Consider the following 26,385-nt stretch of genomic DNA (forward strand, 5'->3'; position numbering starts at 1 on the left):
GCTTCATTTCTGCATTTTAAAATGGGTAGAGGAAAAAAAAAAATCTAAGAACTTTTGATGCACTGTATTATATTAAGGAGCTGCTTCTGAGTTCAGCAGCCTCTGGAGAGCGAAGCAATCTGACAAAAGCACAAAATGAGCAAGTTAACACAGTACAAATTTTAGGCAGATTCCCCGGTGTGATATATTCAAGTTTCTAATGACAAGTAAGCAAAAGTTCATGAAAAGGGGATCTCATTTAACTGCAGATTAGACTACTCTGCTTAGGCAAAAGGAATTAAATCCACTTAGTGTGGCCTGAGAAAAAACTAAAACTAATGTTTGACAATTACAATTTCCCTAAAAAGAAACAAATCACTGCAAAAGGCAGGGAATCTGCACAGAGAGATGAATAAAGACAATATGACAAAGATGTCAGAGAGGGAACTCAACGCTTTTAGGTAGAGGACTGAACTAATGTTTCGCATATTGATATTCACAGACTACAATTGTCAATTTCTAAATTTTGTTCAATTTCTTAGTGAAGATATTTAAAAATTAACAACACATTTTCTAGATCATCTAGATGGTGATTTTATAAAAGTCTTCTTCCCTCAAAATTTAGAGGTTACACTTACTAATGGTATTTACAGCTGCCTTGATAGCAGCTGCCCTGGGACTTCACCAATTCCACAAATACAATACTATATATAATCCAACCCTCTCAGATGACAACAAAACTAAAGATTCTGAGGTAATTTGTCAAGCTTGCTAACTATTCTGATAAAGGAAAACATAAACATAGGACCCTATAGTTCATATTTTTAAAAAACTCAAAATTTTATTTCAATTCTATAAAAGGATTTACTGACATTCTGGTACAATACAAATAGCAAAGATAAATAGTTTTGTAAACACTAATAATCAAATCAGAAACCCAGTAATTTAATAAAGGTTATATAATTTATTTCATAACTGGTACATTTATATTTGCATAGCTAGACCTAAAATTAAATTTTCATTCTGCTTTTTCTACTTATCCCTTATGACCTTTCTAACTCCAAAAATATTTAAAACTACCAAATACTTACAATTAATTTAACCATTTCTTTGCTGTTGATTAGTGTTACTGCTATTAATTATACTTAAAGCTACAAAAAAATCTCCAAACTTAAAGATGTTTCTTCATATTGACTTATTTCCTTAGATATTTCATAAAAGATTACTCAGAGGAAGTGAACCTTTTTATAAATCCTGTTCCATACCCCTTCTGAAAGTAGAAGTAGTAATTTTAAATGTTTAAACACAACAAAGAACGTATCAGTGTCACTCAATTTCAACCTCAACAGGTATTTTTAATATAAAATCCTGCATCCAAGGGCACTGTGTTCTTGTATATTTTGAAGTTCTCTTTTATGCATTATAAATTTTAACTTTCATTTTTGTAATATTTTCCCTCTGCATTACATGTCACAACAGCACATAGGCTTTACATTTTATTTTTGGTATCATTTCTCCCTGTCATCTCATGATTTCAAAACTGTGAATGTCATTCTTTCATATAAGAGAAAAACACTACCCATTCTTTTTTTTTCTTTTTTTGCCACTTTAAAAATAATTAGTTCTTTTTGGATTTGATTTGGGAAAATAATTCATATGTGATTACAGCTAGCACATTCACATTCTTGAAAGCAGCAAATACTAGTATTTCTAAGGCATTCAACTTAAGGATAAGTATGACTTGGGATCTCAGTCAATAAATAATTCTCTTCCACAAGCAACATTTCATCCTACCTACATGCTTAAAAGTTTTTAATTAACTGTTAAAGAATTACAGATTCCTACAGACATTTATGAAATGAACAGTGTAAAGCACTGAAAAAAAATTATACGCATACACACAAAGGGACAGATCTATACAGCCACACTTGTTTTACAATCCCTGATGGTAACCAAGTTCACAGGGCTTAAGTACTTGAGATTACATGTGACAACTTACCCCTTTCTGCAATCGTTTCCTTAAGAAATCTGAACCTCCGGGCTTTTGTCCCAGATGAGGATATCTTGCTTTTAATTTTGCTTCTTCAGCTTTCTCTGGACTAGTCACTTTATCTTCCATTTCCTGAAATAATTTTAAATAAATTACTTCTCCGTTACAATCAGCTATTTAAAATAATTCACCTTTTACTATCTGGATGCTGATTCTACTGGTCAAGCACCAAGAAACACAGCATCTGACTGAGAAACCCAGCACAGAAGCCTTTAAGTCATCTCTGTCTTGTTTCAAATGATCCATGTGATAGCTCTATTATAGCTGTGATGCATGTGTAACACCCCACACACTGGATAAAAATATCAAGATAGCTCAGCTCTGAAGTCTTGCTTGCCATTACTTTCCAGTCATGTATGACATATTTATAGTTAGTCACCTTCTATGGAACTCTTCAGCTCTTTGCCTATATTTAGATAATTATCCTAGCACTGTTAAAATCTGAAAGATATGATTACCTGTTTATTCGAAGTTACACATGATTTGAAGCTCCTTAAGTCCTCATATATGAGTATTTTATTGCCTAATCTTCTGTTTAGAATGACAAATTCTGTTCATGTCAAAGATCCCATTCTTTAATACAGCAAAAGTCTATTTTCTGACAAGAATGTAAATATCTTGAGCTTATTCACTTTTAACACCAATCTTGATTTAGTCTAGTTTCTGTCAAAGGGTCATATTGTACAGGGAAGCAGTATTATTACTTTATGTTTTGTTTTGTTTTTGACAAGCAGAGTGGACGGTGAGAGAGAGACAGAGAGAAAGGTCTTCCTTTGCCGTTGGTTCACCCTCCAATGGCCGCTGCAGCTGGCACACCGCGCTGATCCGAAGCCAGGAGCCAGGTGCTTATCCTGGTCTCCCATGGGGTGCAGGGCCCAAGCACTTGGGCCATCCTCCACTGCCTTCCCGGGCCACAGCAGACAGCTGGCCTGGAAGAGGGGCAACCGGGACAGAATCCGGCACCCCGACTGGGACTAGAACCCGGTGTGCTGGCGCCGCAAGGCGGAGGATTAGCCTGTTGAGCCACAGCGCCGGCAAACTTTATGTTAAGTACTGCAAAACAAAGAATAAATCAAGAAAGACAAAGCTTTCCTGTGAGGACTAGGCTGGGCAGCTGGTAAGGCACACTTTGTAGCTAATGGGCCTATTTTCTGCTTATGAGATCTGTAAAATTATACTTCTCTGCATATCTTCATTTTTCCATGTTATTTATGAATAGTCAAAAAACAGGATTGCTAAATCTACAAATGTCAAACCAACTGTTTCATGCAGCATATTATCTAGGAATTGAAAAAATTTTGTACAATTTTTTACAGATGTTTCTCAAAATTATATTCATACATTTACTGTCAATACTTTATTCATCTTAAGCTTTCCCCATCTGTTGCAACAGCTCATTTTAAAAATATTTATGCTGTGCTCGCTTCAGCAGCACATATACTAAAATTAAAATATTTATGTATTTATTTGAGAAGCAGAAAGAGGCAGACTCTGGTCTACTCCCCCAGATGCCAGCAAAGGCCAGGGCTTGGCTGGGCAGGAATGGAATCAGAAGCTGGAACTCAATCCAGGTCTTTCATGAGGGTGGTTTGGACCCAACTATTTAAGCCACCACTGGTGGCCTCCCATGGTCTGGAGGTAAAAAGCAGGAATCAAGAGTTGAAGCCAGAAATCCGACATGGGACAGAGGCAGACCAAACACCTGCACCATGTATCTCATTTTCAGTTTTAGAGGATTTGGGGACCAGGAGCTATGGCTGATCTCTTTTTATGTGTAAGTTCTTTTCTGCTTCAAGTATTCTTTCCACATTTATGTTGCGGTTTCATATATCTGTCTCTTTACATACATTGATAGTATCATTCACTCACTTGACATACACAAAAATTCAACTATGTGTGTTGAGTCAAGAGTTAAGAGACATGATTCTGCCAGTAATTGCTTTCAAGAAGAGCCCATCCCAGAGACAAGTGAAGTGTGAGGTTATGTACGACAAATTGGTGAGACCATGTTGGTCTCAATCCCTGATGTATTTAGGAGTGTAAGCAGAGCAAATACTATCTATTACTATGGTGTTTATTCTTTAACTCAGTTTTTTTTTTTTTTTCCAAAAGATTAATTTCTCTTATTCGAAAGGCAGTTAAAAAGACAGATAGAGACAGAGGGAGGGAGGGAGAGAGAGGTCTTCCACTGGCTGGTTCACTTCCTAAATGGCCACAACGGCCAGAGCTAGGCCTATCTGAAGCCAGGGGCTTCCTCTAGGTCTCCCTTGTGGGTGCAGGGGCCCAAGGCTTGCGCCATCCTATGCTAGAATGCTGGTGCCACAGGCTGGGGCTTTAATCTGCTGTGCCACAGCACCAGCATGTTTTAGGACCTTCTCGATAAGTACATTCAAATACCTGGATATTAACTAACATCTTGATATACCTACAGATCTGCCTATGCAGTGAGGTATAAATAACACATCCAGGTTGGGTGGTAGTCTGTGTCTGCTGGCATTCAGCCCACACTCAACCTTTGCTAAATGCTTTCCTAAATCACAACAGCTAGAGGCTGAAACTACATTTCCCACACTGAGTTCCTGCTAGGTTCTGCCAATGACAGCACCACTAAATTAAAAAAACTGAATGGTGCTGTGGCGTAGCAGGCTTCCAGTGCCAGCATCCCATATGGGAGCTGGTTCAAGTCCCGGTTGCTCCAGCTCCCTGATAATGTGCCTGAGAAAGCAGTGGAAGATGGCCCAAGTCCTTGGGCCCCTGCACCCACGTGCGAGACCCAGAAGAAGTTCCAGGCTCCTGGCTTTAGATCAGTTCAGTTCTGGCCTTTGCAGCCACTTGGGCAGTGAACCAGCAGATGGAATACCTCTCTCTCTGTAACTCTACCTTTCTAAATAAATAAATAAAAGATCTTTAAAAACAAACCAAAAAAAGAACTGAGTAGAGTCATTTGGCACAGTGATTATGACACTGTGCTAAGACCACATCCATATGGAGACTTATGAGCTCAAGTCCAGGCTCCACTTTCTATTCAGCTGCCTATTAATGTGCTCCCTGGAAGGCAGCAGGTGATGGCTCCAGTACGTGAGTTCTTACCAGGATACCCAGATTGAGTTCCCAGCTCTGATTTCAGTTTTGCCCTGGGTATTGTAGCCATCTGGAGAATGAACCAACAGATGGAAAAATCTATCTCTGTGTCTCTCAAATAACATTTTTAAAAAAACAAATGACAAGAAAACATTGAGGCCGGCGCCGTGGCTCAACAGGCTAATCCTCCGCCTTGCAGCGCCGGCACACCAGGTTCTAGTCCTGGTCAGGGTGCCGGATTCTATCCCGGTTGCTCCTCTTCCAGGCCAGCTCTCTGCTATGGCCCGGGAAGGCAGTGGAGGATGGCCCAAGTCCTTGGGCCCTGCACCCCATGGGAGACCAGGAGAAGCACCTGGCTTCTGGCTTCAGATCAGCACAATGAGCCGGCCGCAGCAGCCATTGGAGGGTGAACCAACGGCAAAAAGGAAGACCTTTCTCTCTCTTTCACTATCCACTCTGCCTGTCAAAAAAAAAAAAAAAGAAAGAAAGAAAACATTGCCTACCTGCAGAATCAAAGGCGTTCTACAATCATTCACCTTTGGAAACATCACCTTCTCCTCTCTTGTTCCTCTATCCTTCTAATAATTTGTTACCTAATTTCCTAAATCACATTTCTTTCTGCTTGAAATATACAAAATAGTTTCTGTTCCCATTTCCCAAAAGAACACGGAAAAACCAAGTAAAATAAGCAATTTATCCACATAGTCATGTATAAAAATGCAAAATAGGAACCAGAATTTGGTGTGATTCCTTGCTTTTGGACAAAGAAAGTCTTAAATATTTACTTCAGCTAGAATGAAAATAAATCAGGAAAAATGTTTCAGATACAGAAGGAAATAGTAAACAAAGAAACTGGTATATGTGCATGTATTTATTTGAAAGGCAGAGACACAGAGAGAGAAGGAGAAAGAGGTCTTCCACCCGTTGGTTCACTCCCCAAATGGCCGTAACAGCTGTGCTGCGCTGATCTGAAGCCAGGAGCCTGGAGCTTCTTCTAGGTCTCCAACAAGCATGCATGGGCCCAGGCATTTGCGCCATCTTCCACTGCTTTCCCAGGCGCATTAGCAGGGAACAGGACTCCAACTGGTGCTCACATGGGATACCTGCATCTTAGGTGGCAGCTTAACCTGCTGTGTTACAATGCCAGTTCCTATACTGCTTTCATGTCACTTAAATTTCCAGTTTTCAAAACAAACACTTTGTTTCTCTTGTGGGATGCTGTGTAGTGTGCTTGTTCCCCTTTAGTGTTCTCAGTGTTTTCTCATTATACCTTGCTTTGTGCTTACTGGACTGCAGAAATTTCATCGACACTGAATTCTTTTCCTTGTTTCATTTTTAAAGAGTTTATCTCATTTATTTGAAAGGCAAAGTTAGAGACAGAGATCTTCCATCCACTGGTTCACTCCCCAAGTGGCTACAGTACCGGCCCCTCATAGGCCAGTGCTGTGATACAGCAGGTAAAGCCACCACCTGTGATGCTGTCATCCCATATGGGCACCAGTTCGTGTCCTAGCTGCTCCACTTCTGTTCCAGGTCTCTGCTAATGGCCTGAGACAAGCAGCAGAAGATGGCCCAAAGTGCTTTGGCCCCTGCCACCCACGTGGGAGACACGGAGGAAGCTCCTATCTCCTGGCTTCAGCCTGGCCCAGAGCTGGCACCTGCGACCATCTGGGGAGTGAACCAGTGGATCAAAGATCTCTCTCTACAACTCTTTCAAATAAATAAACCTTATAAAAAATTTAAAAGTAAAAACCAAGAAACAAAAAACCCAAAAGAACAGTATTTTTATTCTCTTAAGTGCATACAACCAAAAAGGTTCTTCTTTGTATATTCTATTATCCAGCACATGGTTTAACACTAATCAGTGATAAGCATGTGCATTTTTGTGAATTATACAAAGGGATTTTAAAGCTTTGTGGAAAAATTCAATTAACAGATTTTAAAAAATGAATTTCATTACTTTTCTGAAGCCCAGGTCTGTTGTAAATATACACATATTCAAATAATTAAGGATTACTCCGTAGTCCACTATAGATTGCTGTTATTTATATCTGAATGACAGATACCATTCTTCAGCCTCCAGCAAAAGTTATACAACATCAGCAATAAAAACCTAACCACTGTAAGCAAATTCTCCTCTCTGTTCAGCAGTATGTTCACTGATGAGTAAGTTGAAAGGATTAATGAAAGCCAACAAATCTTTTCGGGGGTATTGCCAGGAAGGTAACAATATTGTATTAACCTCTCTGGAAAATCATTGTTGTCTTATTAAGTCCTTGCTGCCTGCCCAGTACCTGGCAACTAATCACTGGACAAATAAATACAATGTACTTCATTTATTTCCCTAAAGTTAAAAAAGTTTAGGGGCCGGTGCTGTGGCATAATGGGTAAAGCCACCACCTTCAGTGCCAGCATCCCATAGGGGCACCAGTTTGAGTCCCGGCTGCTCCACTTCCAATCCAGCTCTCTGCTATGGCCTGCGAAAGCACTGAAAGATGGCCCAAGTCCTTGGGCCTCTGTAACCACGTGGAAAACCCAGAAGCAGCTCTGGGCTCCTGGCTTCAGATTGGCACAGCTCTGGCCAGCCAATTGGGGAGTGAACCAGTGAATGGAAGACCCCCCCCCCCAAAATAAATAAATAAATCTTAAAAAAAAAAAAAAAAAACAAGCTTATACAAGAATAGGTCATCATCAGATCTCTGGTACATTTGATATTATAATACACAAAGGCTCAGGAATGCTTCTGCTGTACAACAAAATTCTAAGAGCCAACAAACATTTTAGAACTTCTCTGAGGTTTATTTCTAACTTGATTATTAAGAAGCAAAGGTTGTACCAGACCAAACTACATTTCCTGCTCACTCCAACCAGAAATAGAAAACACTGGGCAGGTGTTTGGCACAGCAGTTAAGACACCATTTAGTACACCCATATCTCATATCGGAGTGCTTGGGTTTGAGTGCCAGCTTAGCTCTGAATTCCCAGCTTCCTGCTAATGCACACCCAGAGAGGCAACTTGGGCCCCTCCCTACCACCCAGACAGGAGACCTGGATTAAATTCTAAACTCCTGGAAGCAGCCTAGTCCAGCTCCAACATCACAGACACTTGGGGACTAAACCAGCAGATGGCATTATGCCTGTCTGTCCATTCCTCTGTCTTCCAAAATAAGTATTTTTCAAACCTTGACATTAAAAAATAGTAAGAGAAAACACTGAGTCTTTTAGCAACCAAAGGTAGTTTCAAAACAGCTCCAGAAAAAAAAAATCAACAGTAATCACAATTTTTAATATATTGGATACATAGGAAACAACTTATAGCCATACTGATATGTGGAAGGATAGTTATGTATTGCTTAATGATGGGATACATCATTAAGTCTGAGAAATGGACTTTAAGGTGATTTCTTCATCGTATTAGTATCCCAAGTGTTCTGACACAATCTAAGATGGTGAGGATGTCACTAGAAGATGTAATCATATATGCAGGCAGTCATTAACTAAAGCATCTTTATACAGTGCATGCCTGTAAAATTTTTTTTGAGAAACAGAGGCAAAGACAGATGAAGATTTTTCATCTGTTTCATTCCCCAAATGCTCACAAACAGCTAAGGTTGGGCCAAAGCAAAGTCAGGAATCCATCACTAAATCCAGGTCTGCCAAGTTTTGGTCTATCACCTGCTGCCCCTCAGGGTATGTACCAGCAGGAAGCTGGAACCAGAAGCAGAGCTGAAATCCAAACTGAGACACTCTGATATGAGATGTAGGTACTCCAAATGGCAATTCAACCACTGTACCAAATGCCTGCTCTGTAACTTAACAGTTCTGAGGTAGATATCTGACCTAGCAGTTAAGATGCCTGCATCCAATTTTGCAGTACCTGGGTTCAATCCCCACCTCTATCTCCTGACTCCATCTTCCTTGCATGCATTGCCCAGGAGGCAGCGGTAGTGGCTCCAGTGATTCCTGACACTGACATGGGGCATTTGGATTGCTTTGACAGCTCCCAGCTTCAGACCTGGTCCAGACAAGACTGCTACAGACATTTGGGACGTGAACAATCATTGGGAGCATGCACACATGCTCTTTCTCTCTTTCTGCTTCTAAAAATTAAAAAGGACTAAGATTTAAATAAAAGTTTTATTCTTCTTCTACCACTCACAAAGTCACCAAGTGTATGTTTTAACAGAAATATCTACTCCACCCTTTCCAAAATATCTTGGCTTGATTAACCTTATAACCTCTTTAAAATCTGCTACTGAGATCTTTTTTTTTGACAGGCAGAGTGGATAGAGAGAGAGAGACAGAGAGAAAGGTCTTCCTTTTTGCCGTTGGTTCACCCTCCAATGGCCGCTGCGGCCGGCTCATCTTGCTGATCTGAAGCCAGGAGCCAGGTGCTTCTCCTGGTCTCCCATGCGGGTGCAGGGCCCAAGCACTTGGGCCATCCTCCACTGCCTTCCTGGGCCATAGCAGAGAGCTGGCCTGGAAGAGGGGTAACCGGGATAGAATCTGGCGCCCTGACCGGGACTAGAACCCGGTGTGCGGCACCGCAAGGCGGAGGATTAGCCTGTTAAGCCACGGCGCCGGCCTGCTACTGAGATCTTTAAAAAAATAAAGTCAGGGCCGGTGCTGTGGCTCACTTGGATAATCCTCTGCCTGCGGCGCCAGCATCCCATATGGGCGCCGGGTTCTAGTCCTGGTTGCTCCTCTTCCAGTCAAGCTCTCTGCTGTGGCCCGGGAGTGCAGTGGAGGATGGTCCAAGTGTTTGGGCCCTGCACCCACATGGGAGACCAGGAGGAAGCACCTGGCTCCTGGTTTCGGATCAGCGTAGCTCTGGCCATAGTGGCCATTTAGAGGGTGAACCAAAGGAAGGACGACCTTTCTGTCAAATTAAAAAAAAAATTTTTTTTTAATAAATAAATAAAGTCACAACAGACATGATTATAGACACAACTCCTCCACTTTTGTTAAGTCTTGAGTGGGTTTAAGTTAAGGTTTTGATACTGTATTTCCACTGTCTAATCTTCTTTTATTACCAACATTGGCACTTATATTGGAGTATTTCTTCGACAATGGTTTCAGTGGAAAAGTTCTGAGGAAAATGAATTCAACTAACAATTTATGAACAGTGTCAACCACTGTACCAGGTGTAGGGGGAAAAAAAAAGATACACATAACTCAGGGGCTGTGGGCTCAAACTGCCAGGAGTGAAATTAGAATGATCTTTTTAAGTTCCCATGGGCTTCTGCTCACCCACAGCAGAGTGCATATGCCTCTCTTTACTAGTGTTATTAAAAATTGGGGTGGGGTGGGGTGTGGCCAGCTGCATTGTGGCACAGCAGGTATGGCATCCTATATGGGTGGCGGTTCCTATCCCAGCTGCTCCACTTCTAATCCAGTTCTCCACTAATGGCCTGGGAAAGCAGTAGAGGATGGCCCAAATGCTTGGGCCCCTGCACCCATGTAGGGGACCGAATGAAGCTCCTGACTTCGGCCTGACTCAGCCCGGATCGCTGAGGCCATCTACTGAGTGAACCAGTGAATGGAAGATCAATCTCTCTCTTTGTCTCTCCCTCTTCTTCTGTAACTCTTTCAAATAAATTCTTAAAAAATTTTGTAAAAAGAAATGAAGGGCGTTAATTTACCATACTCAAAAAGCCCCTGCAGCTTAACAACTGCTACAACATATTTTGGAAATCTGGTTTCAGCAAAATACATTGCAATAAAAATTTAAACTGGCTTTGTATTTATTATTAGTTTTAGCAGAATTCAAATGTCAAGATAGTTTATACTTGTATTTTTGTTTGTATATCTAACTAATATCCCAATAAAAGTAGTATTCACATCTTTTAACAGATGCATACAATGCACAAGACAGAGAAATGTCTCCGTTGTTACTCCATGCAGAGCCCAGTTATTTACCTTAATATTTCAGAGGCAGTAAGTGAAACCTACCATAAAACTATACAAGTATTTTTAGTTCAATTTTCTGGCTTTAATTGAAAGGTCAATTGGGATAACCCAATTTTTTTAGGTCATCTAAACTGTTCTTCCAAACAGAAGAAACAGGTGATTTGGCTCATAGGAAGAGAGAAGTGACTCTGCACATTTTCCTCACGTTCAGGAACAGTATCCATGCTACAGGCACTTAACATCTCCAGCCAATCCTGAATTTAAGAAGGGACATTATATTCCTAACACATTTTGGTTAGGTATTAATGACAGCAGCTGAAGCCAGAAGATCTGAAATAAATTTTTAATATAGACACTCATTAAAAGGAAATCACTCAGGATATCCTCAATTAGGCTGTTCTAGTAAAAGCATTTACACTCTAGAAATCAACACTTCACATTTTGGCAACATACTAACAAATCTTACAAAGATTATAAAGCATGCTACTGTGCACCAGGTGTTCACGCTGAGTGTGATTCCAATTTGTAAGACACTACAGTCAAGGCTTTCATTATTTCATTAAGAAATAAGGAACACTAAAACAAGCATTTTTACAATAAAATGTGATTTAACATTAGTTAAGATTGTTACCTTAGACCAGACTTTTTTTGTGTGTAAAATGAGAAAAGCATTCAATAATCTTCCCTGTAAAATGCCCCAACTAACGTAGTTCTTGGTCTACTATTTATATTACTGTTTCCTTTTCTTCAGCAGTTTTACACCATCCGACTTGGGCAAAGTTAGTATGGTTAACACCATATGCAATGGAACAGACACCCAATTTCCAATCTGACTGGGAACGTGGTTCCAACATTGGGCAGAAACCTTTTCAAATCCGCTTTATGGTAAGGCGGGGCCATTTTTAAGAAAAACTGTTGCTAACTCTCCATAAACGATTTAGGGAACAAAATCAGGGACCTCCCTCGATTCCCCACCAGCCGTAAGTCCAGGACAGCAGCAAAAATAATCATGGTGCAAGGGGCAAGCACGAGCCTCCCCAGATACAAGGGAGTTGTGTTCCTAATTTGAACCATATTGATCTTTTCCGGCATACACCCCACCCCTACATCAGAAATTGAGTTCACAAAACACGCCTAGGTTTCCGAAAAAAAGCCGACCCACGAAGGCAGTACTCGTTTGGAAATTCCTACTTCTCGACTTTTCGTCGTCAATCAGCCCTGCGAATCCCGCCGCTCAGAGTCTCGAGCCAACTCCCTCGCCCCGGGTAGGCCTCACAACCAGGGTAGGAAGTACGGACGGCTGCTCTGGAAGCAATTCCAAACCAGGTCTCCACCACGGCCCCCCAAGCGAGGCAGCCTTTAGGGTTACCCGCGCGCTTCACCAGAAGCGGGGAGCGCTCGTGGGGGGATGCGGGGGTGGGGATAAAACTTGCCAGGGAAACGGAAGCTCGCAGAACTTGGGCTCCGGGACACACGCGACGCACCCAGCCCTTCGGGGAGAAGGGGAGCGCGTGTGAAGCGAGCACGCTCCGGCGCCTTCCCAGCGACTGCGGAAGGCCGACTCCCGGGGAGCCCCACCCTCCGGCCCCGGCTCCCGGCGCCGCGGGACCGCACGCCGCCCGCCAGGCCCGGCCCGCTCCCCGCGCGCGCACTCACCTTCTGCTCCTCCGCGGAGGCTGTCTCGGGGACTTCCGCGGACATGCTGCTCTCTCTGCAGACGAGACGCCGGGAAAAGACGCGATGACCGGGTGGCCGAGGCCGCCCGGCCGCCGCCTTAGGCCCGCCCGACGCCCGCCCCCGCTCTCCCGGCGCCCGCCGGGGCCGCCTCCGCCCGCGAAAATGGCCGCCGCCTTATGACGACACCGAGCCTCGCGGCGCCCGGCCGGCGGCGGCTGCGGCCCACCGATGCCCGCCCGCCCGCCCGCCCGTCGCTCGCGCGCCGCGCCGCGCCGCGCCCCTACCTGCCTAACCCCGCTGGTCCGGCTTTCAGACGCCTGAGCACTTCCTTTTTCCCTTCAAAGGTCGCGGCTCGCGCCTTACCTCACATCCGTCCCGCGGTGCCGAGTGCTCCCTGGGAATGGTAGTTTCCAAGTGGCGCCGCCTCTCCTCGCGCTCTTCCGGGACCTGTTCTAGTTCCACTTCCTCAGGCTCGCTTCGTCCTCTTCGCCTGCTCGCCCCCGCGCCCGGCAGCCACGCAGGGTTCTCGGGCTGCCTCCCTCCACAAATCTCGCCCAGTTCTCCTTTGCGTAGTTAACCTCGTGCATCCTGCACATGCCCAACCCTAGGACACTGCCTCCGGACAAACTGCTTTCCAAGCCTCAGCTCTTGAAGGCTGTTGCATCTCGGGTTCTTCCACAACGTGACAATAACTGTGACTACGTTAAATGTCACCTTTCCAGCTCAGATAAACCCTACCCAGGCAGGGAGCTCCTCTCTTTACTTAAATTACACTGTGAGGCCTCGGCATTTCCTATATTCAATAAATACCTCACAAAGGAATTCAACTTCCATTCTTTTGTCTGCCCCTCCCATAACCTTTTTTTTTTTTTTTTTTTTTACAAATAGAGTTAGTGAGAGACAGAGAGAAAGGTCTTCCTTCCGTTGGTTCACCCCCCCAAATGGCCACCACGGCCGGAGCTACGCCGATCCCAAGCCAGGAGCCAGATGCTTCTCCTGGTCTCCCATGCGAGTGCAGGGCCCAAGCACTTGGAACCATCCTCCACTGTCTTCCCGGGCCACAGCAGAGAGCTGGACTGGAAGAGGAGTAGCCGGGACTAGAACCGGACGCCCAAATGGGATGCGGGCGCTGCAGGCTTAACCAAGTGAGCCTCGGCGCCAGCCATGCCCCTCCCATAACTTTACTGAAACTGCTAGCATCCAGTTTCTCCAATGATTTTAAATTGCCAAATCCTATGACTTTTGTTCTTAAATTTATTTAAGATGAACAAATTTCATGTATATCACACATACAGATTTAAAAGGATAATATGCGGCTCACTAGGCTACTAATAAATTGGCATTCAGGTGCATATACTATATTTGTGAACTTGGATAAAGAAAAATTTGCTCCTGCTGGTGTTGTATCATAATGGGTTAAGCCGTGCTTGCTGTTGGCATCTCAGAGTGGTGGTTTAAGTCCTGGCTTCCAAAACAGCTTCCTGCTAGTGCATCTGAGAAGATGGATGGCCCAAGTACTTGAGCCCTTGCCACCCATATGGGAGTTCTGGCTTCTGGCTTCAGCCTGGCCCAGCCCTGGCTGTTGCTGCCATTTGGGAAGTGAAGATCTCTTTCTCTTTCTCTGTGTGTCTGTCTCTGTGCCTTTCAAATACATAAAAATCAATTTAAGGAAAAAAGGAAAAACTTGCTTCTGAAAAAGTGACATTCACATGAGGACAAGTTTGAATTTCTGGGAGACAGAGTTTGGTCAAATAGAGAATTTACCCATGGCAATGCCCAATTGTGGAGATCTGTCTAGGAAGCCATCCCCCCTTTAGCAATACCATCTGCATCATCATAAATAATGCACCTTAATAGTTTTTTTTTTTTTAAAGATTTACTTATTTATTTGAAAGTCAGAGTTACCCAGAGAGAGAAAGAGAGAAAGAGAGGCAGAGAGTAAGAGAGAGAGAGGTCTTCCATCCACTGGTTCACTCCCCAGTTAGCTGCAATGGCCAGAGATGTGCTCCTGGAGCCAGGAGCTTCTTCTGGGTCTCCCATGTGGGTGCAGGGGCCCAAGGACTTGGGCCATCTTCTACTGCTTTCCCAGGCCATAGCAGAGAGCAGGATCGGAAGTGGAGCAGCCGGGACTTGAACCTCTATGGGAAGTCAGCACTGCAGGTGGCAGCTTTACCCGCTATGTGACAGCGCCAGTCCCAGCATTCCTCTTGACAGTATACTAACTTGAGTAGCCTCTGAGTTGTTTTAGGACAGGGATGAAGAATTTTTTTCTGCAAAAGGCCATTTGGATACTTATAATATCATTTGTGGGCCATTCAAAATTATAGACTTCATTTTACTTCAAGTCCTGCCTGCGGGACCATGGCCAGACCAAATGATTTCCTGGGTCTTATATTGGCCACAGGTCTGATGTTCCCCACCCCTCATTTAGGACATTCCTTCCTAAAGTTTGTTTCTTTCTTTTTTTTTTTTTTTTTTTTTTACAGGCAGAGTGGACAGTGAGAGAGAGAGAGAGAGAGAAAGGTCTTCCTTTGCCGTTGGTTCACCCTCCAATGGCTGCTGCGGCCGGCGCACCGCGCTGATCTGAAGCCAGGAGCCAGGTGCTTCTCCTGGTCTCCCATGCGAGTGCAGGGCCCAAGCACTTGGGCCATCCTCCACTGCACTCCCCGGCCACAGCAGAGAGCTGGCCTGGAAGAGGGGCAACCGGGACAGATTCCGGTGCCCCGACCTGGACTAGAACCGGTGTGCTGGCACCGCAAGGTGGAGGATTAGCCTATTGAGCCATGGCGCCGGCTGAAAGTTTGTTTCATTTCTTTCTGAAATTCTAAGTCATTCCTCCCTCCCCCTACAATACTTCCAATGATCAACAGGCATTGCGTTATTGTATTTCCCACTTATCATACAACAAATTATTAACTTTGTTTCTAAGAGTATTGATGAATTTTTTTTTTTTTAATTTTTGACAGGCAGAGTGGACAGTGAGAGAGAGACAGAGAGAAAGGTCTTCCTTTTGCCGTTAGTTCACCCTCCAATGGCCGCCGCACCGCGCTGATCCAATGGCAGGAGCCAGGTACTTATCCTGGTCTCCCATGGGGTGCAGGGCCCAAGGACTTGGGCATTCCTCCACTGCACTCCCTGGCCACAGCAGAGAGCTGGCCTGGAAGAGGGGCAACTGGGACAGGATCGGTGCCCCAACCGGGACTAGAACCCGGTGTGCCGGCGCCGCAAGGCGGAGGATTAGCCTAGTGAGCCGCGGCGCCGGCCTAGAGTATTGATGAAAAGTATATTTCTGGTGGAAAAAATGGGGAAAAAAGGAGGCAAAATGTCAGTAGAATAAAAAAATGTAAGCTTTAAACTAATTTGAATCTTAGCTCTTCTACTGTCAGTGTGACCTTGGCCAAGGTTCAAGTCTTGGTTAACTGCAGTATATTCATACGCTTTCTGAAGGATGGATTAAAAAACAAGCTGCCTACAATGCCTTGTACACAGCAGGTGTTTGTATTGTCTCTTCTTCCCCAAAGAGTCCACAGTTTAGCCACATTTCTCACAGATAATCTGTGATGGAGTGGAAAGGGCTGACTCCATTGGCACATAGGGGGTCTTACTTCCATCTTGACTGTTTCTGTGCTCCCAGGTCTAGACCACACTGTGTCATATACCGATTTTTAGGGGACAACCCCTGTAAAGTGGGAGCTGGAATGGCAGACTTGAGGAGGGGTCTTTCACATTTACTGTTAAATATTTATGTAACAGCAATATTATATACTTTTTAAAAATTAGCACTTTCTTCACAAAATTAGGGAAGAATGGTGACCCCAAAGATGAAGTCTTTGAAGGAGAAATATGCCCCTTCTTTTATCCTCATTTCTGGTGGGTGAAAAATGGCAGGAGAGGGGAGTACCCTGCTGAGTACCTTCCAGCTAGTTCTCATTTACTATGTTAATATTTTCTTCATTCTCCTAAAAAATGTTAGCATTAACTTCTGATAAGAAAATCTCCACAGGCTTTCTGTAGACTACCTGTGACAGTTCCTTTTTAAAGGGAGTTATTAGCTATGACTCAATTTGCACATCTGTGAAACTGCCAAGTGGGTCTGCTTGCAGTGAGATCTCTCCTATCTGCCTCCCAAAGGCAGAAATGTTGGTTTTCCGCTAGTATCTTTTTAACAGATTTATTTGAAAGCCAGAGCAACAGAGGAGAAACAGACATCTTCTGTCCGCTGGTTTACTCCCCAACTAGTCACAACAGCCAGGTCTGGACCTGGTCAAAGCTGGGAGCCACAAACACTATCCTGGTCTTCTACATGGGTGGCAGGGGCCCAAAGACTTGGGGCAGCTTCTCCTGCCTTCCCAGGTGCATTATGTTTGCCAGTATCTGAATGTCAACACTTAACTGTGATTATAATATAGTGACAAAGTCCTTATAGTGTCATCTAGGGACAAACATAGAAGATATGTGTGATAAGAGCAGAAAGGCACAGGGTGACTATACCTACATGGGAAAAACAGAGGCCAAAAAAGGTCCTACAAACTTGAAAGACCATCAGCATGCTTCCACTGAGCACACTTGCCAGGAAAAGCACAAAGATGCACCAGGTGCTTCAATCAAATTCTTCAAAAAAAAATTTTTTTAATGCTCAGAAAGGTTAGGAGACCACGTACTAGAATGAATTCTGGAACGAATGCAGTGTGGTATAAATGCAAAAAATCACCTGCACAAATTACACTACCACTATTTTAGTTTTGTAGACTTTACCATAGAAGTCAAGGAATCAATAGCAGTTTTGAAATTTAAAAACACTTTTGATGTTTTAACTATGCTATGGTTTGAAAAGGATTTGGCTCCTCAATGTTATGCTATATTTACACTCCAAACTCTTACATTAACAGTGAATGGATTATTGATAACAGCTGATGAATTAAGGGTGGAGATTTGATTTATTTATGACCTCTAGGAGGCAGGCCTAGTGGGATCTATCTATGGCCTCCAGGAGGTAGGCTTAGGAGATCCAGTAGTCTATTAGTTAGAGCTAGTGGAAGGCCTTGGCAGTAGAGCATACCCTCAGAAGATAATTCTCACAAAAGTGTTGGTTATATAAGCTGAACATGCTTCCTCTCTCCCCCTCTCTGCTTCCTGGCTTGCGATATGATCTTCTCTCTGAACACATTCTACCATTAACCACTCTCATCAGATACAAGAATAATGGGGCTACCAGACCTTGGACTGTGACCCTCTGAAATTGTAGGCTGAATTAACCTTTTTCTTTTCTAACTACTCTTCTCAGTATTTAAGGTAAAGTAACAAGAAGCTGACATAAAACACTAGTTGGTGTATTCCACTTTAAAATGATCAATTTAAAATGATCAAATTTTTAAGAAATGATGTACTGAAATAACAGTTAGATTACAGAATTTAAGATGAGTAGGCATACTAGAGACGCTCACTCCATTTTCTCAATCAGTAGTGCTAGAAAGGTTAGAGGATCCCTGGCACTTTCATTGGATACCAATAGAGCTAAGTCTATATATAATCCAAGCCTCTGAGTCCTCTTAGGTTTGTCCCATGAAGGCTTAAGATTAACAGTAAATCTTTATAAATTTACACCACAGAAAACAATTCCTTCTTAGGAATACAAATAACCTTTTCACTGGGGTTTTTTAAATAGAGGCTTCTGTTTGCCACTTCACAGCCTGCAGCCACACAATCGCCTAACTAGATGTAGTCTATCCATTAGTTGGATCCTAAAGTAAAGATCTTCCCCTACCCCAATTCTGGCTGCTTACCTGGTTCTAGACACTCAGGTCTGCTGGGTTTGGCCTAGTTGTGTGGTATGCATTTTATAACTTATAGTCATAGATTTCTACCAGCATTCTCAATATTTTTGCCTTGTTATCTTATGTGCTATTGTTCTTTGTCCTGGTGCGAAGATATAAAACTAAAACCACTCTGTTTTAATGATGCTGGAAGGAAGACTTTGATGTACCCAGGCTAGTGCCTCTGCTTGGTGGTGTTCCAAGTTGGCAAATGATCTTTAACAAGGAAGTGATAACTAGGACAAGACCCAAGACATCTTATCTTCCCTCTCATCTTGGCAGCTTTAGAGCTGTAATGGAAAACTTCCTGGTGGCTAATTCACCCAATATACATGACTCATCTGAAAATAAAAGTCAGATACACATTTCTCAGGTTTTTGCATATATTTACAATATAAATACTAATTTGTTTTCAAAGTACATATTCTTTTAACAATTTGAGAAAATTATCTAGCAAGGGACAGCAGTTAAATGTAAAGCCTCTATAAGAGTGACTGAGGAAAAATAGAACTGCTTTGGGGATGAGGAATCCTTGAGGCATATGAGTGGGCATGAGGATCTGACTTACAAGAGGAATGTGAAGCAGCTTAATCCACACTTCACTGCCAATTCAGCACGTGAGATAGCAACCTGTATGGTGTTATAAAAACTAAACTTGAGAGATATAAAAAGTACACATGCTTGCATAGTGCATTAATCTTAAAGAAGCTCAACATTTCATTCTCATTTTCAATAACTTAAAATGAATAGCACTTAAAACACATCACACAAAATTAAAGACTTGTGCATATATTTCATATTTCAACATTAATGTCAAAAATACATAGTATGATTTTACATAGAATTTGTGCTACATTAGAACACTAGAGACAAACATCACTTGAGTATTAAGGAAAACATTAAATATTAAATAACTGAGAAAGAAAATGTGTAAACACTAATCTAACAGGGGGGTTTGCTATCGCAACATGTCCAATGAAGTGGTTTCAACAGTACAAAAAGGATTAGGACATGAGTGTTTCCAGTCTACTTGGAATATGTAGATCTCATTTCAGGAATCTTCTGCTAAAAACTGGTCCAGGAAAACAGGAGAGGATCCACTCTCCTGACTGTTAATTTGGTACACTCCATTCTATGCTAATTTTTACTTTCAAACTTAGGTACTGAGCCAACACTTTGAACCATCACTCCTTATCAACATCTTGGTGAAAACTGAGGGTTTGTTGGTGATTCAGTGTAAGATTTGAGTTCATACGCAGCACCGCTATCAACCTCCATTGACTTTCTAGAGAACAGGAGCCGTACATCTCTGTGGAGGTAGATCTTTCCAGATTTAGAACTCTGGAACCTAAACAAAAAGAAGAATCATTTGGGGAAATTAGTCCTTAAAATAAACAAATCTAAGTAATTCAAAATTTGAAAACAGGAAGAATTAATCTTACATAGTATTAGGTGAACACTAACTTCTAACTCAGTTGACTCTCCCTGGCAACTTGCTAAATACTTCATATTCTCTTACACTGCCTGAAATGCACCTTCCAGTAAGCCTGGGTCTCAGGTACAATCTTCCTTCTAATGCCTGACTTCATAGCACATGAATCTTTCCTTATCTGCAGTTCCATGAGCCAATCACACTACGTTTGGGCTCTGCAATTCCAACAGGGACTGACCCATTTTGCACAGTTTAGCCCCTGATCATCTGGAGTAGTTAAAATGGATTCCACACGTTAAAAAAAAAATTCATCATACAACATAATCAAGTCTTGATTATAACAGGATGAGAAAGAATCACTATCAGTAGTAGCAGCAGCTATCAAAATAAAACCAAACCATTATCCAAAGTCAAGAGAAAAGTCAGCAATGAAATGAAAATGGCTACCACAACTGTACATGAAACTCTTTTTATCCCCTGCCACTATCTGCAGGATGGAGTCTTTTTTTTTTTTTTTACTTTTTTTTTTTTTTTTTTTTGACAGGCAGAGTGGACAGTGAGAGAGAGAGAGACAGAGAGAAAGGTCTTCCTTTTGCCGTTGGTTCACCCTCCAATGGCCGCCGCGGTAGCGCGCTGCGGCCGGCGCACTGCGCTGATCCGATGGCAGGAGCCAGGTGTTTATCCTGGTCTCCCTTGGGGTGCAGGGCCCAAGCACTTGGGCCATCCTCCACTGCACTCCCTGGCCACAGCAGAGAGCTGGCCTGGAAGAGGGGCAACCGGGATAGGATCGGTGCCCCGACCGGGACTAGAACCCGGTGTGCCGGCGCCGCTAGGCGGAGGATTAGCCTATTGAGCCGCGGCGCCGGCAGGATGGAGTCTTTACTTGCACACATTTATCTGCAGATAAACCAGTTTACCTTGTAACATTAATTTCTCTTGTTTTTCCCTCAACGTAGAAGAAAAAACTCCAAGTTTGTAGATTTTATTCCTAAACCAACTGAAAGATCTGGTGGCCAATTGTGTATATACATGTATTTTTATTTTATTTTATTTATTTATTTATTTTGACAGGCAGAGTGGATAGTGAGGGAGAGACAGAGAGAAAGGTCTTCCTTTTTGCCGTTGGTTCACCCTCCAATGGCCGCTGCGGCCGGTGCATCGCGCTGATCCGAAGCCAGGAGCCAGGCACTTCTCCCGGTCTCCCATGCGGGTGCAGGGCCCAAGGACTTGGGCCATCCTCCACTGCCTTCCTGGGCCATAGCAGAGAGCTGGCCTGGAAGAGGGGCAACCGGGATAGAATCCGGCGCCCCAACCGGGACTAGAACCCGGTGTGCTGGCGCCGCAAGGCGGAGGATTAGCCTGTTAAGCCACGGCGTCGGCCATTTATTTTATTTTTTTATTTGACAGAGTTAGACAGTGAGAGAGAGAGACAGAGAGAAAGGTCTTCCTTCCGTTGGTTCACCCCCCAAATGGCTGCTACGGCTGGAGCTATGCCGATCTGAAGCCAGGAGCCAGCTGCTTCTTTCTGGTCTCCCATGCAGGTGCAGGGGCCCAAGCACTTGGGCCATCATCCACTGCCTTCCCAGGCCACAGCAGAGAGCTGGAATGGAAGAGGAGCAACTGGGACTAGAACCCGGTGCCCATATGGGATGCCAGTGCTGCAGGCGGAGGATTAACCAAGTGAGCCACGGCACCGGCCCTATATGTATATTTTTAAAGATTTATTTATTTATTTGAAAGGCAGAGTTACAGAGAGGCAGAGGTGGTAGGTGGGGGGAAGGGGGGAAAAGAGAAAGGAGTCTTTCATCTGCTGGTTCACTCCCCAGATGACCCCAACAGTCTGAAGCCAGGAGCTAGTAGCTTCTTCCAGGTCTTCCACACAGGTGCAGGGGCCCAAGGACTGTGCCCATCTTCCACTGCTTTTCTGGGCCACAGCAGAGAGCTGGGTCAGAAGCAGAGCAGCCAGGACTTGAACCAGCGCCTGGGCTCTCTCTTAAACAATCAATTGGCTCACTGATCCTGAGAGTTATACATTAGGATTTCAGGGCTGAAAACCTTACCTGAGGAAGCTAGCAACTTGGACTTCAAGGGCAAACAAATGCCTTCTCATAACCTAGAGCTATGAGCTGGGTAGTAAAAGAAGAAAAGATATTTCTGAAGGAACCACTAGAATGTAAGATCTATGACAAAGGAGATTTTGTTATTACTGCTTCCCTAGTGTTTGGAAGCATTTCTAGCATATAAGTATTTGTTGAATAAGTGAACTCATCGGGGCCGGCGCTATAGTGTAGCAGGTTAACACCTTGGCCTGAAGCACCAGCATCCCATATGGGCACCGATTCAAGACCTGGCTGCTCCATTTCCCATCCAGCTCTCTGCTATGGCCTTGGAAAGCAGTGGGAGATGGCCCAAATCCTTGGGCCCCTGCACCCACATGGGAGACCGGAAGAAGCGCCTGGCTCCTGGCTTCGGATCAGCTCAGCTCCAGCCATTGCGGCCAATTGAATAGTGAACCATCAGATGGAAGACACTCTCTCTGCCTCTCCTCTCTCTGTGTAACTCTGACTTTCAAAAAAAGAACTTTTCTATCCAGTACAGCAGCCATTAGCCGCATGTGGCTACTGAGTTCTTGAAATGTGGTCACAGCAAATTGAATTGTGATTTAAACAACTTAAAATACATAATAGATTTAAAAGATTTAGCAAAACAAAAGAATGAAACCACCTCACTAATAATTTTTATGTTTTTTATATATTCAACTGATAATATTTGGGTATATTGAGCTATATTATATATATTAATCATGCCTATTTCTTACTGCATTTTCAATGTGGCTATTAGAAAATAAAGAACTAAATATGTGGCTCATATTACATTTCCACTTGATATCATGGGTTTAGAAAATGTGACTGCCCTAAATATATTAACATTTGTTTTAACAAAACATCTTAAATACTTATAACTGAAAACTCCCCTAACTCAAGAAGTTATAATGAGTACAAGAAAGAATGCCATGTGCTTTCTACATTCTGGCCATCATCCGGAGCATCTAGGCTTGGCAAAGCCCAACAGGCACTCGTTAAGTGAGAGTCACATTTCTTTTTTTAAACAAATTTATATAGAGTTGTCCTAAAATAACATATTTTCATATCTATTTGAAATATTACCTCAGATGTATGAGGTAGCGTAATAACCGTTCTTCGGTATGTCGGATGTTCTCTTTATTAATATTTCTCTTCATTTCTTGTTTAACAGGAACAGAAAAAGTTCTTTGTCTTAGGAATGTCTGATGATTGGCTGGCATATCTCTCAAGTCATATATCACAACAAACATCTTCACCACAGTCTTATTAGGATTAAATAAGGTCTGAAGAAACAATAGAGAATTATACTTTAAAAACAGTGATTTGTTGGCATGAATGAGAATTTACTATACCAATAATTAAGTAGGCTTTTTAATAACAAGGGAATCTCACTGTATATAATTTAGTATCATAGATAAGCAAAACTTCAAAATTTTGAAAAATATTATTTTTAAAAACATTCAATATAAGTTTTTATATCACAATAAAAAATCCTGTAACAAATCAAAATTTTTGGTCAGCAATTTCATATTAAAAACAACATGTAACTTTTATTCCTTATTCAGATTTTGAAGAAATAATTCTGCAAGCTTAAGCAAAATACACCTTTCCTGAGTTAAGCTATTTCAGTTCAATTATTTGAGATTGTTATTGTATCAGCTTTGCTAAAGAGTATCAGCTGCAAAATTCTCAAGATAGAGTTTTCATTTTCCCTCACATTTTAATTGTGAGTAACCAGAACTTTCTAAATAAAAAATAAGTTCAATAAACCAGAATTCTTGGTGCTTTAGGTACATATGTTTATTGTAAAATTAAAAGTAGGTGTTCAAAGAAGAGATTTTTTTCATATTTGGAAATTTTTCCAAGTTTAGAAAATTAAGCTCACTGTTATTAGAGCCAAAGTACTCATGTCCTCACACTTGATAATCATTTCAAAATCTGCAGTAATATGAGGATTTCATTTTTAAACATATCATCATAGAGCAAAGTATGTATCCTTAATGAACACTGAATTGAATTCAAATAAAACTTGGCTATGACTAAATGAAGGAACATTATTTTAAAAAGCACTAATTTTTAAATAAAACCCCAAGCTGCTGATCTAACTTTAACCAAATTACCAACACATCAATAGGTAACTTGGTGCCCATGCTTTCAGAAGCTCATCCGTGGCACTGGACATCACTCACTGAATCGAAATAAGAAATATATCAATATTATGATCCAATTTTTGCAATCTAGTGAGTCTTAAGATTAAGGCTAATACATTCAAAAACCACAACAACAAGCATGCCAGGAGTTCAAACCATGTTCATAAATTATTAAACTATATAAAGAATGAAAGACATACTTAAATTAACTTTTAACATTGCAGTCTCCAAACAAAAGCTCAATGTGCTACCTCTGGGTTTATGTCTCATTATGATGACAACTGACAGTTAGCTTTCCAATGACCTATGCTTTCTCATGAGCCAGACAGCCAGAGGCAAGTGAACAGAAGATTATTATTTTAGTTCAAGCAAACCATTCAACATAAAACTAATACATTAATGTGCAGTGACTCTTTCTTATTAAATATATATATATATTACAATATATACATATGTATACTGATTGTACACTATCATGTTTCAGTCTGGTAAAATATGAAATAAACAAATGTACAGATTATTTGTAGTATTAGAACAATGGTGACACACACTGAGGCTAAAGTTCATAAAAAGACGTGTTGGGTGTCTGATATTTGGTGTGCTAGCTGGGACACCAGTTGCAGTACTCATGTCTCATATCAGAGTAGTTGGGTTTGATGCCTGTCTCTGGATCTTGACTCCAACTTCCTGCTGGTGCAGACCCTGAATGGTGTGGTGACGGCTCAAATGATTGGGTTGCTGGTACCCATGGGAGACCTAGATTGAGTAACCAGTTCCTGGCTTTGGCCTGACTCAGGCGTGAGTTGTTGTGGTCTTTTGGGGAGTGCGCAGGCTGCCTCTCTTTCCTTTGCTTTCCAATAAATTAATAACAATTACAATTACAATAAAAAAAAGGCTTGTTGAACTAGAAATTATACTAAATGCAAAGAATAAGCCTCAGCTATGATCCTTTCCACTTTGCAAGATTCCTTTTCAGTCTGCAAACTTCGATATACTTGTGGGCTTGCAGGATTATACTGGGTCAAACTTGGATATGAATTCAACTGAAAACTAGCCTTGATATCAAGTTACAAGAATAACTGCTATGGGCTAGAAGAATTCTCCTGAGCCAAAATGAGATTAATGCCTAGATCAAAAGGAATGATGCCTTCTCTGCCCTGACATCTGTCAGATTACATTTGTGTTTTATATGATCATCTCATCAGATCACATTTAGGAAATATTGTACAATGGATAATATTTTTTTCTAGTATTCCTGCCAAAGCAATAAAATATTCAGGGTTTCCTTTTAAATATATCAATCTCAATCTGCCTTAATTTATTAAATAGAAGGAAACAGTAATGTTAGGCTCTAATTAAACTGGAAAGAGCTCATTTAAGTTATGCAAATAGTAATATATAATTTTTCTATAACATTCACCTTGATCAGCTTATTAATGCTTTCCTTTTATGGAGGTCCCCAAATGGTCATTCCTGGGGCAGAGTAGGGAAACTCCAAACCAAGCTGCAGCCCCACTGTTACTTACCAAAGTTGGTGCAGCAGCAGTAGCAGGAGAAAGGGCTAAGTTCTATATGTATGTGAGAGAATGATTATTGCAATTGTAGACTATAAAACACATACCACTTGTATTGTTCCTGAAGGAGGTACTCGATAACCCCTTTTACCAAGGGACTCTAGAGTAATCACACCCTTGAAATAAAAGAAGAGAAATTGAGTACAAACTGATGCATAATGTATATAAAGACTAAAATAAGGATAAATCATACATTTATTAAAATTTCATAATTCTATCTCTATGGCTAAAAAGTTGAAGTTAACAAAGATACCTTCTATGAGTATGAAATAGTATGGGTTTTGCCTCTAAGAAAACAATTCACTGTTCGTCCCAGAGAAGTTGCAATAAACAATACATAATATCAATGGCCACACTGCTTAAAATTTCTAGTAAGGTATAAGAAGTTCCCTAGTTAAAAGAAAAATAAAGGACATTATAGGATTATTCCCACGTCGCTTGGAAGAAAGGGAGAATGAATAAGCCAAACAATTCATTGCTCTTTGGATATAGAAAAAGTCACAAGTGTGGAAGGATTTAAGTTGTGGCCAAAAACAGTTAGTTCTTCAGTCAGGGAGCTGAATTAAATTATATATCTGAATTTCTGACTAGAGACAGGAAACAAAGCAGAAAGGAAATTTGAGAATTTAGGATCC

General features: G+C 42.0%; 2 protein-coding genes across 13 annotated transcripts in view; both read right to left on the reverse strand.

Moving 5' to 3' along the window:
• MYO5A (myosin VA) overlaps positions 1–13,158 on the reverse strand; it is a 240,985-nt gene extending 227,827 nt beyond the window's left edge. Inside the window, exons 1-3 of one of the 10 annotated variants that reach the window (XM_062205939.1) lie at positions 13,061–13,158; positions 12,677–12,731; positions 1,979–2,101 (exon numbers count right to left, since the gene is read on the reverse strand). In XM_062205939.1, the coding sequence (XP_062061923.1) occupies positions 1,979–2,101; positions 12,677–12,721 (168 nt within the window). In that variant the 5' untranslated portion in view covers positions 12,722–12,731; positions 13,061–13,158. The other 9 variants (XM_062205938.1, XM_062205944.1, XM_062205942.1 and 6 more) reach the window with 9 other exon arrangements.
• Positions 13,159–19,278: 6,120 nt separating this feature from the next.
• The window catches only part of ATOSA (atos homolog A), a 130,780-nt gene continuing 123,673 nt past the window's right edge, over positions 19,279–26,385 (reverse strand). For all 3 annotated transcript variants that reach the window (XM_062205949.1, XM_062205948.1, XM_062205947.1), the window contains exons 11-13: positions 25,798–25,866; positions 23,110–23,309; positions 19,279–19,858 (exon numbers count right to left, since the gene is read on the reverse strand). In XM_062205949.1, coding sequence (XP_062061933.1) covers positions 19,705–19,858; positions 23,110–23,309; positions 25,798–25,866 — 423 coding nt within the window. In that variant the 3' untranslated portion in view covers positions 19,279–19,704. The remainder of the gene's footprint in view (positions 19,859–23,109; positions 23,310–25,797; positions 25,867–26,385) is intronic.

This window comes from Lepus europaeus, chromosome 11 (genome assembly GCF_033115175.1).
Source record: "Lepus europaeus isolate LE1 chromosome 11, mLepTim1.pri, whole genome shotgun sequence".
Classification (NCBI taxonomy): Eukaryota; Metazoa; Chordata; class Mammalia; order Lagomorpha; family Leporidae; genus Lepus; species Lepus europaeus.